This window comes from Henckelia pumila, chromosome 2, assembly GCF_033568475.1.
Source record: "Henckelia pumila isolate YLH828 chromosome 2, ASM3356847v2, whole genome shotgun sequence".
Lineage (NCBI taxonomy): Eukaryota > Viridiplantae > Streptophyta > Magnoliopsida > Lamiales > Gesneriaceae > Henckelia > Henckelia pumila.
This window is the reverse complement of record NC_133121.1, coordinates 179,467,375-179,483,629: the sequence shown is the minus strand read 5'-3', so window position 1 is coordinate 179,483,629 and position 16,255 is coordinate 179,467,375. Positions and strand designations below refer to the sequence as shown.

Here is a 16,255-nt window from a genome sequence, read left to right as displayed (position 1 = left end):
CTGAATAAAAGAGAAAAACATCAGTAGAAGCACACATGTAAACACTTGCAAAGAGCAAGCAAAAATTTCAATTTTCATATTCAAGCATTTTCAGTCTTTTTATTATATTTCGAAGTCTTTTATGTAAATTACCCCCTTTCAGATTTCAGCAAAGTTTGTTATATTTTAAAGCTTTGTAAATTCAGACAATTTATTGTAAATATAAGTTATGTCAGATGTTTATTTCCTCAATTTCCAGTGTAATTTCTTGTGCTTTAGCATCATATTTTCTTAAGAAATTAGAACAAACAATCAAATTTCGAATTCATTCTCATTTGCTTATTAGAAGTCATATTTTTACTCCTTTTTTTTTTCAGTTAATTCGGTGCATTGCACCTCGTATGCTGGCATCATACGAAATTTTGCGAACAATGTTGTTACTCAAAATTTTTAAATCATATAACAGTTAAGCACTACATACCGACCGCTCTCCTAACAATGAAAATTGTTGTACCATAAAAATCTTTCTCGTGGCAATTACACACTTGTAATCAATGAAAATCGAAAATGTAATCTTGGTCGGATAGAAATAATAAGATCAAATAGTTGTTGTTTTACCAAAATTTATAGTAAAAGATAACAGTGCTACACAAATATTTTAAGTTGTTCAATAGCACACCATCACGTCCTGTCACTTTTTTTTAGTATATATGAATAATTATTACAACCCAATGATTAGTAAAACAATTATTGTAGTGTTGAGGTTTTGGTCATTTTAAATCTTTGGCATCATAGCATCCTAGTGTCATTGTCATTCTCTATATTTTACAAAGTTCTGTGTTGTACTTATGATGTGCACCTGAAAATTTGGTGCACACGTTTGCATTCATAATCATAATTTAAAATAATTTTATTATAAAATTCAAAGTTAAATAATTAATAAAACATTTAATCTTAATTAAATTCATGGGACATTCGTGAATTAAATTTAAATAAACTTTGGATAATACTGAATTAAAAAAATTGATATAAGAGTATATATACGAGATTTACTAAAGATTATGATATTTGAAACTTGAAAGTCATGTTTGTTGTGCATGATCAGTAAATCATTTTTTTATGATTAAGTAGGTAGGATCATTGTAAGTAGTACTATGACTTCTATCCGAAGATATCTTACTCAACTATTTTCAAATACTTTTCGGTAGAGTAAATTAACGATTGAGTAGACTGCGATTGAGTAGACTGGTTTATGCAATGGTCTAATAAGCTTGAGTACTAATTCTTGAAGCACTCTATCTTGTGTACTAATTCTTGAATGGTTGAATGATTTGCATATATTGAGATCAGTTGAGTAATTTTTTCTAAATCTTCAATTGAGCGGTCGAGTACTTGTCGTATATACAAATTAAAGCCGGTTTGATCTAGTTCAATAAGTCATTGTTTGTTATAATCAAAACTTAAGAAATCTATGGAAAAAAAAATAGACTCAATAAGTTAGTAGAATAGATAAAGAAAGATATCGATGAATAACTTAACATTGAATTGTGACCAACACAACTTAACGTATTTGAGAGACTAAATTAACACACAAGTAAATTGTGTATAGGGACGAGTTTATGCATTTCCCAATTATAAATTGAAGGATATACAATTCTTAATTACTATATTGTAGAATTTGATTCATTCAGTGAATGAAAAAAATGTTTTATGCTTCACACCAACTGGTATTGTTTTATTCTCAATATTTAATAATAATCTATATCATATTATAGTACATAAGGGGCTAGAGTAAATAGTTTAATTTGGAGTCAAATTTTAAATATCTCTATAAATTAAACTACAAAATAGTTTGGCTTCATTTAATTAAAAATATAATAAAAACTTATTTTAGTAAATAATTTATTTTATCTATAACTAGTCATATCTCAGTAAAATATTTCTTCATGTTTATCTATATTTTTTAATTTTTAAATATTAATATCACATTTAACATATATTTATACTATATATAAAAAAACTCTCTAATAAAGACAGTAGAGGACAAGGACATTTTTGCCGAAATTGCTATGGTATGATGTAGAAATTACAATTTTATTTTTTCCTCTCCATTTTTTTCAAAATTTCAACATTTAAAATTTTAGTTTAGTCCCTCAATCATTTTTGAAATTGGATAACCAACCTTTTTTTGGGAAATTTCCGTAGATATCACACATTTAATTTTCCCTTTGTTTTTTTTTTTAAAATTTCAAATTTGAAATTGCTCGTTAGTACCTCTATAATTTTTGAAATTATAGCATGACTATCATATAAACTGGTATTCCGCTGCACGCGTTGCGTGCTCGTGCATTTTGTTTTTTTTAAAAAAGACAATAAATAATAAATTCTAAAATTAAAAAATAATAAAAATATAACGTTTCCTAAATAAATATTCACAAAACATATATATATCTTATAAATGAGTGTCATATTTGTAAATAAAATAATATCAAAAGACACAAAGTGAGTTTTTAATGGCTAGAAAAGAGAAAACTGTATAAAATAACTATTTTGTACAATAATTTTGGTTTTATTGAAAATTAAGTTAGGAGATAATGATAATTTTAAATCAAGTTTCACCAATTAATTAAAAAAATTTTAATTAGAAGGTCTCTACTTTAATAATATAGTAAGATATAATCAATTCAATAATACTCTAAAAAAATAACAATAATCAATTCCAATGACAGTACAATTCATTATTACTTTTTACAATTATTATTATTATCAATATTTGAATATAAATCGAATTATTTATAAAAAAAATTTATATGAACATGCAATACGTGCGCTGGTACACCAATATATATATATATATATATATATATATATATATATATATATATATATATTATTTATGTTTAATAATACACCAATACCTTAAACTAATTAATTTAGTCATCTTCAATAAAAAAAATGATTGCAAAAACTTATTTTAATTAAATTTTTAAAAATACTAATTGATTTGTTAAAAAGAATAAATAACACTACAACCCCTTAAACTAGGGGTGCAATCGAGTTGAGCTCGAGCTCGAATTTATTTTGTTTACTCGAGCTTGAGCTCGATCGAGTAATAAATTTTATACTCGAGCTCGAGCTCAATTATAGTTCGAGCTACTAGAGCTAGAGCTCGAGCTCGAAAAATAGACTTATATTAACTCGAGCTCGAGTAATTAATATCAATAATATTATATATATTATATTTATATATTTTTTACATTACATTTATTTATATAATTATATATATATATAATCGAGTAGCTCGCGAGCTACTCGAATACACATACCTTAAAAGTTTTCTTTCTTTCAATAAATTAAAATGATTATAAAAAATTATTTTAGAAAATTCTAAAATGAATAATTGATTTGTAGATATCTTAAAAATTGATTAATTAAGTTAAAAAATATGTGCACGCGACGTGGATTGATAATATATTAATAGGTTTCTTGAGAGACGGTCTCACAGATCTTTATCTTGAGATGAATAAATTCTATTTATATTCATAATAAAAAAAATAGTACTTTATTATGAGCTAGTGACCTAATTAGGAGATTTATCTTACAAAATTTACTCGTGAGATTGTCTCAAGAGAGTTATATTATATATATATATATAATATTATTTAATTTTAAAAAGATTTAATAACGAATTTGCATGCATTGCCATTGAATGCTTGTATATATAAAATATAAGGTAAAAGTCTAGCTAGAGTAATTTCTTTTGGGGTAATAATATAATTATGATATATGAAAAATCTTTTTTTGTAGTATCGATCGCTTGTTATTTTATCAAAAGTTATAGCTTGTGGTAATAGTACAACTCAAATCTTTTAAACTGTACACCAGCCCAAGCGCCATAGTTCGATCACTATATCCAACAGGAACAATTACTAAACCCCAACAATCATATTCCAAACAATTACACTCCTTGTCATCAATGAGAATCGAATTCGAATCTATGATCTTGGCTCTGATATTAATTGACGACTAAATGCTTGTCGTTTTACCAAAAGTTATATACTGATGTTAACGGTGCAACTCAAATCTTTTAAATCGCATAGCAGTCCAAACACCATGGTTAGATCGCTTTACCTAGGAACAATTATTGAAGCCCAACATTATATCAAATTAAATTAAAATGTTCCATTTTCATTTTATAAAAAACATGGTTACAAATTATTTAGTAATTTTTTAGTTGATTTGTAACTATCTTATCTTCATAAAATATTTTTTTAATCTTTATTTATATTTTTTGAATTTTTAAGTATTTATCAATTCTAACATTGAAATAATTATAAAAATAATAAGCTTAAAACAATCAAAATATTATCATATTTAAATATTAATTATCATAACTAATTGCTAAAAAAAGGGTTTCTAATACAATCTCTAGATAATATATTTATATATATATATATATATATATCATTCAATATAAATTTTTTAATATATATGTCTACATCTCGAGTACAAATGAATATTAGACTTCGACGATAGACAAGATTTATTTATTTTTTATTTACCAAAACAAACTTGTAATTTTATTGAGTGATATCATTCATTACAAGTATTATAAGTTAACTAGAAAAATTCCCAGACACCCAACTAAATGGTGTAGGGGAAGAACAAGCAAATTTAAAAATAGAATGTGTCACAAAATTGACCCATCTTCGAAAATGAAAAATCGAAAGAATACTCAGGTCCGAACGCATTGTATCAATCTCTGTAGCACAAAGACCCACATAGCTAAATTTCTTATTAGACTACATGACTGGTTGCACTGCTAATAAAGAATCAAAAAAGATAATAACCTGCGTAAAATCTTTGTCTCGAACAATCCGAATGCCTTCCTTAATAGCCAAAAGTTCTCCCATCACCACTGATTCTGGCATAGACAAGATTTTTTAATATAAAAAATCTATTGCAAATACATTTCAATATACGTACACATATGCAGATAAACACTAGTCTTTGACAATGGACTAGATTTTTATATAAAAAAAATTGTTTAATACGAAAAATAGTTTCGATATATACACACACACACACATCACTTGTGAAAGAATTTGGTCTTCAAAAGTCGAGACGAAGAGAGAGTTTCTATATAATTTGTAAAATGATGTGATATATGAATAACTAAAATGGCCCACTGTATAAAGGTAGGACTCCTGCCAAGAGATCTGGTCTGGTGGGGATGTCTTCCTTTGAAAACTAAGTTATATATATATATATATATATATATATATATATATATATAGTCTTGATTAAAATCTCACTGACATGGGATTTATGCAAATATCAGTATAGACTATAGACAATAGATGAGGTTCTAATTCTATGATAAAAATGTGCAAGAAATTCTGGTTTGAAAAATTTTACCAACTTTCTACTACTTTGTATTACCCGAGGTTTTTACATTTATCTTCTTTGTATATAATGATAATGACACTAGCTACTCTTTCTTTTATTTTTACCCGTGAATCGATCTATATATGCAAGTGTCAAATACATCAAACACAAAGGGGCATGGACATAAAAATATGGTACTATTTTTGTATTAGTATTCCCATTTATTAATAAAATTATTTAATTTATGGATAAAATGATGATAGATACATAATATAAAAATAAAAAAATCAATGTACTTTGATAAGATAATGGTGTTTTGTATTAATTTTTTTTATAAAATTTGAGTTAGAACCAAACAAAATAAAGATAAATAATTAATCAAAATCTTTATCTTTAGACAAAAACTCAGTTTTTTCCTCTTTTTGGATGGTAAATATTTCTCAGAACATGGAGTGTCAATCAAACCCATGTTTGAATTGAGATACTAATGCAAGTTCTTCCCTTATCAGATAGATTCATACCTGAAAGAGGTTGACAATAAGTTCTTTCAAATTGACTATTTTTTTTTCTGAGGAAATCAAAAAATTGCTGGACTTTTTTGAATCGACAAAATTCAAGTGAACTTTAATTCTACTCTATATCGTATTTAGATTGAAAGATTTAAAAGAATTTTGTTTTCAATTATCGTCTCATTAGCTCAAAATTATAACTGAAGATTTGAAATCCCTTATATACCAAGTATATTTTTTTACTTCAAATTCAAATTCATTCTACAGACTAGTCATTTAAAATTCATGCTTTTCTCATAAGAATCCAAATCCTAAAATCCAAACACTACCTCAAAGAATTTCAATAGTAATCGAGGTGGATTTCGAAACACTCGATATTTATTATTTAGTGTTATTTGAAATCCATTATTCAAATAATTCTCTAAATCAAATCTCTCTCAACAAATCAAATCCACAAATCCAAGCGCAAGCACAACCTCATATTATCCAAGTAAAAGCATTAACTTCAGTGGGTATTAAACTGAGTACAAGTTAACAACATTTGACTGCATTTCTTCGAGCATAAAACCTTTGAAATCAACAAAATTTGGCCACTGGAAATCAACTACAAGTAGAAAGAAGTAAACCACCACATCCGTCGACATTAGCCCAGATACAATGCACTACTAAAAACATCAAGCATTATCAAGAACAAAGAGCCATCGACGCATATAAAGCAGGCACGATCAACCACCCCCTCCGGTGCCGGAGAAGAAGTGGATGAAATTACGTTAAACATCGACCCGACCAACTTGGTAGCAACGTCATGTCCAGTTTGTACAATCAAAGACTTTTACTCGATATCTTTTATCTTATGGGCGTGCTGCTATTCATTATGTGTTAATCACAGTCAAACCAACTCTTGTCAACAGATGTCAGGATCAAATACATAGCATTACATGTTAACCACAGTCAAACTGATACTCGTCACAGATAGAAAGATACAAGGATCAAATATATAATAAGTGGAAAAGCATTTCCAGGAACTCGGAAAGATTAATCATATCCATCCACTTTGCATGAACGTGAGAAACAAAGAAAATTCAGCCTTAAAAAAATTGTGTATAAAGAAGCCATACAAGAAGAGATTGCCTGTCTCAGAACCATTTGTAAGTAACGAAACGGCAAGAAACCTTACTCAACGACCTCATGGGAACATGAACTAATAATACAGAAATGGTAGCAAGACAATTTTACTTATGCTGCAAACTAATTTCAGCATATTCGTTCAAAAGCATAATTTGAGTCGGTACCTTAGGTTAGTTGGTTTTTATTTTCAATAGATCAATAAGAAGCTAAGCAATCTTGAATAAATTGTTTCCAAATGCTGCCACCCTTATTCCTCCCCAAGGCACAAACTCCTCCATTTACAACTTAATTGCATCGTTTTTTTTTTCTATAGCTAATACTTTTTGAATGCAGTGTTGTCTACATAAAAGTTGGACCTTGGAAACAAATGCTTTACTTGTGACGAAAGGTCCATGACACGTCATTGCTTGCCATCGAGCACCTCATCAAACAATTGCACTCCAAATGAAATATAAATTCTATTCTACAAAACCATCAACAACTATACTGATATCTCATCATCCAAGAGATCAAGGCAAAGAAAGCAACAACTCATGATCTAGTCTCTAGGTAAATAAACTCTTGATAATACTACTAATCTAAAATTCACCTAGTTTCTTCACACCCAAATTTCATTATAAATTTTATTCGAGACATGAAATTTAACCTTGATTTTAATAAAAACAAGCATAGGTTTGGGGGAAAAATAAACAAAAGAGCAGAAATACACAACTCCATATATCCAAACATCATCACCATCATTTAAAAAGATAACAATTTACAAATGTAACTGCGCAACTTACAAAATACTAATACTCTCTTTGATCCACCATCCGCAGCCGTCCCTCAATCAACCGTAAGCTGAATTCGCCATCACTAACCTTCAACATATCAGACAACGAGATCGAGAATCCATACTCCACCAAAAGCTGGTGGCGCGGTTTAATTTTCCTCTCCAAACTAAACGAGAAATACTGCGGAAACCTCTTTAATTCCCCCAAATCCCCTTTCATCTCCTTCAAGAAATACTCTACCTTAGGTCTATAATTATTCTCTATACTAAAAGTCAGCAAGCCAGGTGATCTCAACACCATATTCCTAACGTCATTGTAATCCAACCCCAATCTCATCAAATACTCAATCTTTGGTTTCAGCGTAAGCTCCACGCTCGAAACCAACAACACTGTGGTTTGGGGTGTGAATTTATTTGAACCCGAAAAGCCCAATTCTGTCAAGAATTCAAACGTAGGCTTCAATTGTGTTTCCGGGTTTGACACGAGGAGACGGGGGCACCGAATGATGGTCTTCCTAACATCGGGAAAGGGGATTTCAACTACATTCAGCAGAAAATCAAAGATTGGATAAATATCTACATACGGGTCGGAGGTGAGGAGCTGAGGGTACATGTCGAGTATGCGGCTAATGGCAGAGGATTCGATGCCCATCGAGGCGAGGCATTGGGTGATGGAGCGGAGGGTCTTCAGCGGCGCGGAGCGAATATTGGGGTTCTTGTAGAGGGCTTTCGTGGGATTTACCTTGAGGGATTGAAGGTAGACGAGCTTCTTCCGGAATTTGAGGCCAGAGTCCACGGTGGGGCCAGAAGCGGAAGCGGAAGCGTCGGAGGCTGCGGAGGCGGTCGGGGGAAAGTAGTGGTGGGCTTTGAGTGTACTTTGAAGATTTGCCGAGTTGGGCGCTGTGGGGATTGGCAATCGGAGTGTCATCTTTGGAGAGGAGGGAGTGGGAAATGTGAGGGTTTTAGTTCTTGGGATGGGAAGTTGGATAAAACCGTTGAAGAATTGATTTGACAAATATACCTTGAAACATATAGAGGTTTTTTTTTCCTGCCTACAAGGTGCTGACAAAAGGGTAATATTATCACACAAATTCAGGTGTGTCAAAACGAGCTAGCAAAAGGATCGATTTGTCTTTTAGGCGAGTTGAAAAAACACCAAACAATCCATCTATTTTTATGTGGCGGGACGAGTCAACTGACGGACTTACGTATAATTTAAAGACGGGTTTGACCCGCAACTCCCAGCAACCAACCACTAGGAGGGGTAGGCGGGGTGGACAAGCCTGTAATTTTTGTTGGTTGAAAAATAACCAACCCAGCTTACTTATTTTATATGACGAGGTATATCTAACCCCCGTTGACATCTTCATACGCTACATCCAAGAATCCAATTGAGGCTCATATATTGTATGGACTCCCGATGTTCAAATCAATGTTGAACATTTGAATATTGCATTAGCATACTAATCTAGTGCTAACATGAACTCAATTATTTTTTACCTTTGCATAAAAAGTTGAGTCCCATTACATGATATCTGTTGGGCTTGGTTGGTGTCTCCAAGTTTTGTGTGGACTTCCTTAATAGGTGGCGGCCCAAATCATCTTTTATAATAGACTGAATAACTCAGGCCTCACATGCAGTTGGTTAGTTGCAACAGTTAGCTTGGTAACCGGCTAACCGATCCAGCTGGTGCATGGATTGCTAGGAAGTGAGGGAGAGCTACCGGTTTTTATCAAAGTGATATATAATCTGCAGGGAATTACTATTGCAAGGGGGTAGAACACATATACAAGTCATAATAATCACAACACTCTCGAAAGAAGGAGATACAAGGCAGGAGATCGAAAACAAGAATATGAGCCAAGAGAATAGTGATCTTGTTGTATTCTTGGTATATACATTCTGTATACTTGTATCGTAAACTTCTCGGGTAATTCAATAAAATTGATTATGGGTTCCTCCGTGAATGTAGGTCATGCAAATGGCTGAACCACGTAATTGAAAGTGTTCTTTATTGTTCTTTCGAGTTTTCATATTGTTGATTGTGTTCTTGATGATTCGGATGAACTTTTGGAAGTATTGAGTTGATGATTATCTGATATCTTCGAATCTTTTGTTATCATTCATTGGTGTTGGTTCACAAGTGTATTTCGAATTCATTGTTTTAATTCAACAATTGGCGTCGTCTGTAGGAATCGAAACAAATGGGAATTGGAACCATGAAATTCGATATAGAGAAGTTCACGGGAAAGAATGACTTCTCACTTTGGCGCATTAAGATGCGAGCCATCTTGATTCAGCAGGGATGGTTAGATGCTCTACAGAAATCAGAAGGGTCGTCTACTGATGAAAAGGACAGGATTGAAATGTTGTAAAAAACACATAGTGCGATAATCTTGTGCCTCGGTGACAAGCCCCTTCGAGAAGTATGCAGGGAGACCTCTGCAGCTGCTGTGTGGAACAAACTGGAAAGCTTATACATGACAAAGTCTCTTTCCAACCGGTTATATATGAAGCAAAGGCTATACTTGTTTATGATAAGAGAGGATAAGACACTAGATGATCAGATAGATGAATATACCAAAATTCTTGATGATCTTGAGAATATTGAGGTCAAACTTGAAGAAGAAGACAAGGCTCTAATCATGTTGAATGCATTGCCTAAGAAGTATGAAAACTTTAGAGATGCCTTGTTGTATGGAAGAGAGCAAACAATTACTTTTGAGGAAGTAATGTCTGCAATACAATCGAAGGAACTCCAAAGGAAAACTAATGCAAGTGCAGAATCTCAAGGGGAAAGCCTGACTGCTCGAGGAAGATCAGATAAAAGGGTTTATAGTGGCAAGAAGTTTACATCAAGATCAAGAAGCCAGGGGAGAGGTCAGAGGAGAAACACTGGAAATTTGAAATGCTTTATATGTCATCAGGAGGGCCATTTCAAAAGGAATTGCCCTGAAAGAAAGGGCAAACAATATGATACTCCAAAAGAACATGGATCAGCTGTTGTTGTATCTGACGGATATGAATCAGCAGAGGTACTAGTAGTATCAAACCATGACACAAACACTGAGTGGGTATTAGACTCAGGTTGTTCATTTCATATGTGTCCAATAAGGTCATGATTTGAGGAACTAGAGGAATCAGATCAAGGGTTAGTGCTTTTTGGAAACAACAAAGCCTGTCAAATAAAAGAAATTGGATCAGTGAGGATCAGAATGTATGATGGAGTGGATAGGTTGTTATCCAAGGTTAGATATGTACCAGAGCTAAAGAGAAACCTTATATCTCTTGGTACTCTTGATACAAAAGGCTACTAATTTAAATCAGACAAGGGACAACTGAAAGTGTCTAGAGGGTCCATGGTGATTATGAAGGCTGTGAAAGCTAATACCCTATACATTCTGAAGGGTGATACAATTGTTGGCACCACAACAAATGTTCGAACAGAAGACATGACTAAACTTTGGCACTTAAGGTTGGGACATGTGAGTGAGAAATGTCTTCAAGAACTATCAAAGCAAGGCCTTCTGGGAGGTGATAAGATTCAGACACTTGAGCTCTGTGAAAGCTGTGCCTTAGGTAAGGCAAGAAGAGTTTCATTCCCTAAAGGGAGACATACTACTGAGCATCCTCTTGCCTATGTTCACTCTGATCTTTGGGGCCCCTCAAGGACAGAAACCCATGGAGGGGGGCGATACTTCATGACTATTATTGATGATTACTCAAGGAAGCTATGGACATTCATTCTGAAATCAAAGGATGATGCATATGGCAGATTCAAAGACTGGTTACAAGCAGTTGAAAACAAATCAAAATGGAGAGTGAAACATTTAAGGACAGACAATGGCTTAGAATACTTATCTGAAGATTTTAATAAGCTATGCAAAATGAAAGGGATCACAAGACACAAGACAGTTCCTGGAACTCCACAGCAAAACGGGTTGGCAGAAAGAATGAATAGGACAATCTTGGAAAGAGTAAGATGCATGTTGATTAACTTTAAGTGCATTTTATGCACTTAATTTGCATATGATTTGACTTGGATTTTGTGATGTATCGAGTAGATTTTATGCGTATTTGTTGTTGTTTTGTGAGATGCAAGGATTGAAGGAAAAGTAACGAGAAGAGACAGAAAAAGTAATTACGGAGCTGCAAGTTTAGAAAATTACTGGAGCTGATAGATACATTCAAATTCAATCTTCACCGTTCACAATGAATTTTAAGATGTTTTAAAGCTGCTGTCAAAATTTCAGCTTAATCAGACGGCTAGAACTTAAGTTATAATTTTTGCAAGAATGCTACGCGAGTTGGATGCGTTGTAGTGCACCAGCGCCCGGAACCGGCGCACCCACGCCCTTTAGATCTTATTTTGAGAAAATTATCGGCGATCAGCGCCCCTGCGCCCTAGGACAGTGCACCCGCGCCTGACGTGTCTTATTTTTTGAAACTTTTAGTCTCGAACTTTAAAAGGACTTTTTGGAATATATCAGGTTAGAATCGAGGGTTTTCATCAGTTTTTGAAGGCTAGAGACGGCTAGAGATCAAGGAAAAGGAAGAAGAAGCATTCTTGGCATGAAGATGGACGAAGCGACTATCGGAGACGGAGAAGCATAATCTACCTTCATTTTTATTTCATTCTTTCTCCTAATTTTTGAATGATGTTCAAGAACATGCATTGTTTGATTTTTATTTTCATTATGAATTAATTTCTTTGTCTAGAGGGACGACGTAGCTTGACTTGAAACCATATTTTTGATATTTTGATTGATATATTAGAATTATTCATTCGGTTTATTTGTGTTTTCCTGAATTGATTGCGTTTAATTAACTGATTATTAGTTGAATTGTTATATTTATTTGAAATCTATCACTCGAGAGAGGCGATTTTGAATAGGACCGTAGGAAAATACATCATTGGTGTTTATAAAGTTCGATAGGCCTATAACTCCATTGAAGCCTTTGTAAGAATTACTGTGTCATTTACCGAATTTAATAGTTGAACTTAGATAGAGATATTGAGTTTGCTTTGAATACGAATTTCTGCTTGACACTCGAGAGAGGTAGTAGAAAATAATAGGAATTCTTGGCTAATAAACTAGAAGAATTTATGATATAGATTTCTATATGAATTAACTTGGTGGATGGTTAAGTGATGTCGAACCTCTAGAATTTTTCTCTCATTGAATTTTTGTCTTGCGAACTCGTTGTTAATTAATTTTATTTATTGCAATTTTTTAGTTATTTAAACTCAAACCATTCTCGTAGCTCTACATAGGATTAAGATTTTATTAGTTGTAAATATTTAATATAATATCATTTTATTCATTCTCTGTGGGATCGACTTGGACTCATTTTCTATATTAAAACTTGACACCATGCACTTGCGGGCACAAAATTGCACAAGTTTTTGGCACCGTTGCCGGGGAATTGAATTTTATTTGATTTATATTAAATTGTGCTAATTAGTCTTAATTTTGATTTAGAGCATTTTATTTTATTTTGTTGGTTCTAATTTAAAATTTTTTCCTGTCTATGCAGTTTATGCAAAAAAGCCAAAGTTACGACTCACTGCTCTTTGATCCGAAAATCAAGAAAACTGCTAAAGCTTTGCGAAAAACTAGAAGAGAAGAATTGCAACAAATGACTGAAGAAAGAGAAAGAGAAAGAGTTGTAAATAATGTTCCGGTGCCTATCAGAGATCACTTTAGACCGGTGATCAATAATCATTATTCTGGGATAGCTCGGCAGAACATCATGGCGAATAATTTTGAGTTGAAGCCAGCTCTGATTAATATGGTACAGCAGAATCAGTTTAGGGGTGCAACTACTGAAGATCCAAATTTGCACATGCGTACTTTTCTGAAGATTGTTGACACAGTGAAGATTCATGGTGTTACTGAGGACATCATTAGACTACGATTGTACCCGTTCTCTCTTAGGGACATTGCTCGAAGTTGGTTGCAGTCACTACCTCTTGGGAGCATCACTACATGGGAAGACATGGCATCTAAATTTCTGGCCAAGTACTTTCCGCCTGCCAAGTCTGCCCAGCTGAAAATTGAGATCACCACTTTCAAACAGCAAGATTATGAGCTACTGTATGAAGCTTGGGAGCTTTACAAATAATTGCTTCAGAAGTGTCCAAACCATAATTTTCCGGATTGGGAACATATTGAATTATTCTACAATGGTTTGAATGGCCCAACGAGGATTTCTGTGGATGCTGCAGCTGGAGGTTCAATATTTTCTAAATTTCCTGAACAGGCTTATGAGATGCTTGAACAAATGACTGTTAACAGTTATCAGTGGCCGAGTGAGACATCTGCAATAAGAAAGCCTGCTGGAATTCATGAAGTTGATGCGTTCACTGCCTTGACTGCTCAGATGATTACTATTTCTACACAATTGGCTACACTGACCAAAGGAAATCAAAGTTCAAACGAGTCGGTATCACTAGTGAATGCCATAACTTCTGCTGATGGATTTGTGAGTATGGAGCAAGCTCAGTATGTGAACAACCGAAATTTTACTGGCTATCGAGGTAATCCTGTACCAAATCAATATCATCCTAGTTTGCGCAATCATGAGAATTTTTCATATGTAAATAATAATAATAATGTATTGAATCCTCCACCGGGGTTCAATAATAAAAAGGATGAGGGTAGGTAATCTTTGGAGGATTTGGTTGGTAATTTTATTTCTGAGTCCACAAAAAGATTTGAGAGAACTGAGAATAGACTTGATAATATGGAGATACACTTGACCAATGTGGGTGCTTCTATGAAAAATCTTGAAATACAAATTGGTCTACTTGCAAATGCATTGAGGAATCATCAGAGAGGATATTTTCCTAGCAACAGTGAGGTGAATCCAATTGAGCAATGCAAGACTGTTATTTTGAGAAGTGGTAAGGAAGTTGGGGTAGATAAACCAAAAGTAGTGGATGATGAGGATCGAGTTGAAGAGATTGAGGTTGAATCTAAAGAATCTGTCAGTAAAAATTCTAGCAAGTCTGCAGTTATGTCTGAGAAACCGCCTGTGCAAAAAAATGTTCTGCCATATCCTCAGCGGTTCAAGAAAAAAGCGTTGGATGAGAAGTTTTCTAAGTTTCTTGACATCTTCAAGAAAATTCATATAAATATTTCATTCGCCGATGCTTTGGAGCAGATGCCACACTATGAAAATTTCATGAAGAATGTGATGGCAAGGAAGAGAAAGCTTGAGAATTTGAGACAATGAAGTTGACAGAGGAGTACAGCGCCATTCTGCAAAAGAAACTACCACAAAAATTGAAAGATCCAGGGAGTTTTACTATTCCTTGTATTATTTGTGGTGCAACTGTTAATAGGACATTATGTGATTTATGTACAAGTATTAATTTAATGTCTTTGTCTATTTTCAGGTCTTTGGAGCTTGGTGAGGTGAAACCAACCACGATTACTCTGCAGTTGGCTGACCGTTCTCTGACTTATCCTCGCGGTATTGTGGAGAATGTATTGGTAAAAGTAGATAAATTTATTTTTCCTGCTGACTTTGTAGTGCTTGACATGGAAGAAGCTCAAGATGTCCCTCTAATTTTGGGGCGACCATTCTTGGCAACTGGAAGAGCTTTAATTGATATGCAGGAGGGTAAATTAACTCTACGAGTTGGTGGTGAAGCGGTCACTTTTAATATTTATAAGACCACGAATTACCAAGATGAAGTACATGCTTGTAATCACATTGATTTATTTGATTCTTCTGTGAATAATTTTGGTGTAGAAATAGAGTTGAAAAGTGGGTGAGATCCGAAGGTGGCGAAGAAGGTGAAAAAGAAAGCCAAGTTCAAGATGATTTTTGAGTATGTTTGGAGGGTAAAAGAGAGGAACAAAACCTCCAATAAAGTGACATGAATTGGCTAAAATCAGCTTCAAGTCGGGCTGAAGACTTTAAACCAGACGCTTTTTAGGAGGCAACCCAAGTTTTATTTTATTTTTGTTTTCTTTTAGTATTTTTAATTTTTTTTTAATTCTTGTTTTTTTGAGGGCATGTCTTGTTCACTCGCTAACATTGAATTTTCTACTCTAGGTCCTTGTAAAGAAATACCGAGTATCAATGTACCTGCCCCCGAAATTATGATGGGCTATGACTACTGACAGTCATTCCACAAGTATGTGCATTCCTCTGTTCTTGTTATTGAATTATCGTACATTGAGGACAATGCACATATTTAATTTTGGGGGTTGTTTAAAAAATTTGAAAATTGTGAAATTTTTTGATGAGTTAGTTTGAGTTAGCATGATGTGTAATTGTGTTGGCCTATGATGAAAATAATTTTTGGTGTTAAAAGTGTTAATGTTAGCTATATTGTATCTTGAGTTCTCACTCATATTCACTATGCCTTGATTGTTGACACTCTAGTGATTAGAGAAGCTTTGTGATTTTGTGAGTGAATAGGATGATTTGATTCTTAACTTTAATAATTTATACTTGAAACCG

General features: G+C 33.2%; 2 protein-coding genes and 1 non-coding gene across 3 annotated transcripts; 1 reads left to right on the top strand and 2 right to left on the bottom strand.

The window, feature by feature from the left end:
• Positions 1–4,692: 4,692 nt before the first annotated feature.
• On the bottom strand, positions 4,693–8,763 carry LOC140884664 (transcription termination factor MTEF1, chloroplastic). The gene is made up of 2 exons (XM_073291495.1): positions 7,787–8,763; positions 4,693–4,903 (listed from the first exon to the last, which is right to left on the bottom strand). Exon 1 carries the CDS (start codon positions 8,702–8,704, stop codon positions 7,793–7,795), a length of 912 nt encoding a protein of 303 aa, XP_073147596.1. The 5' UTR covers positions 8,705–8,763; the 3' UTR covers positions 4,693–4,903; positions 7,787–7,792.
• A 5,063-nt stretch (positions 8,764–13,826) lies between these two features.
• LOC140885901 (small nucleolar RNA R71) lies at positions 13,827–13,932 on the bottom strand. The gene has a single exon (XR_012151314.1). It is a non-coding gene; the product is annotated as a small nucleolar RNA R71 (small nucleolar RNA).
• Positions 13,933–15,012: 1,080 nt separating this feature from the next.
• Positions 15,013–15,561, top strand: LOC140879071 (uncharacterized). The gene is made up of 2 exons (XM_073282713.1): positions 15,013–15,029; positions 15,180–15,561. The coding sequence occupies exons 1-2, from the start codon at positions 15,013–15,015 to the stop codon at positions 15,559–15,561; spliced, it is 399 nt and encodes a 132-aa protein (XP_073138814.1).
• Positions 15,562–16,255: the final 694 nt, after the last annotated feature.

Coding starts and splice junctions, on each gene's coding strand:
- LOC140884664 (XM_073291495.1), bottom strand. CDS start 8,704: ATGACACTCCGATTGCCAATCCCCACAGCGCCCAACTCGGCAAATCTT.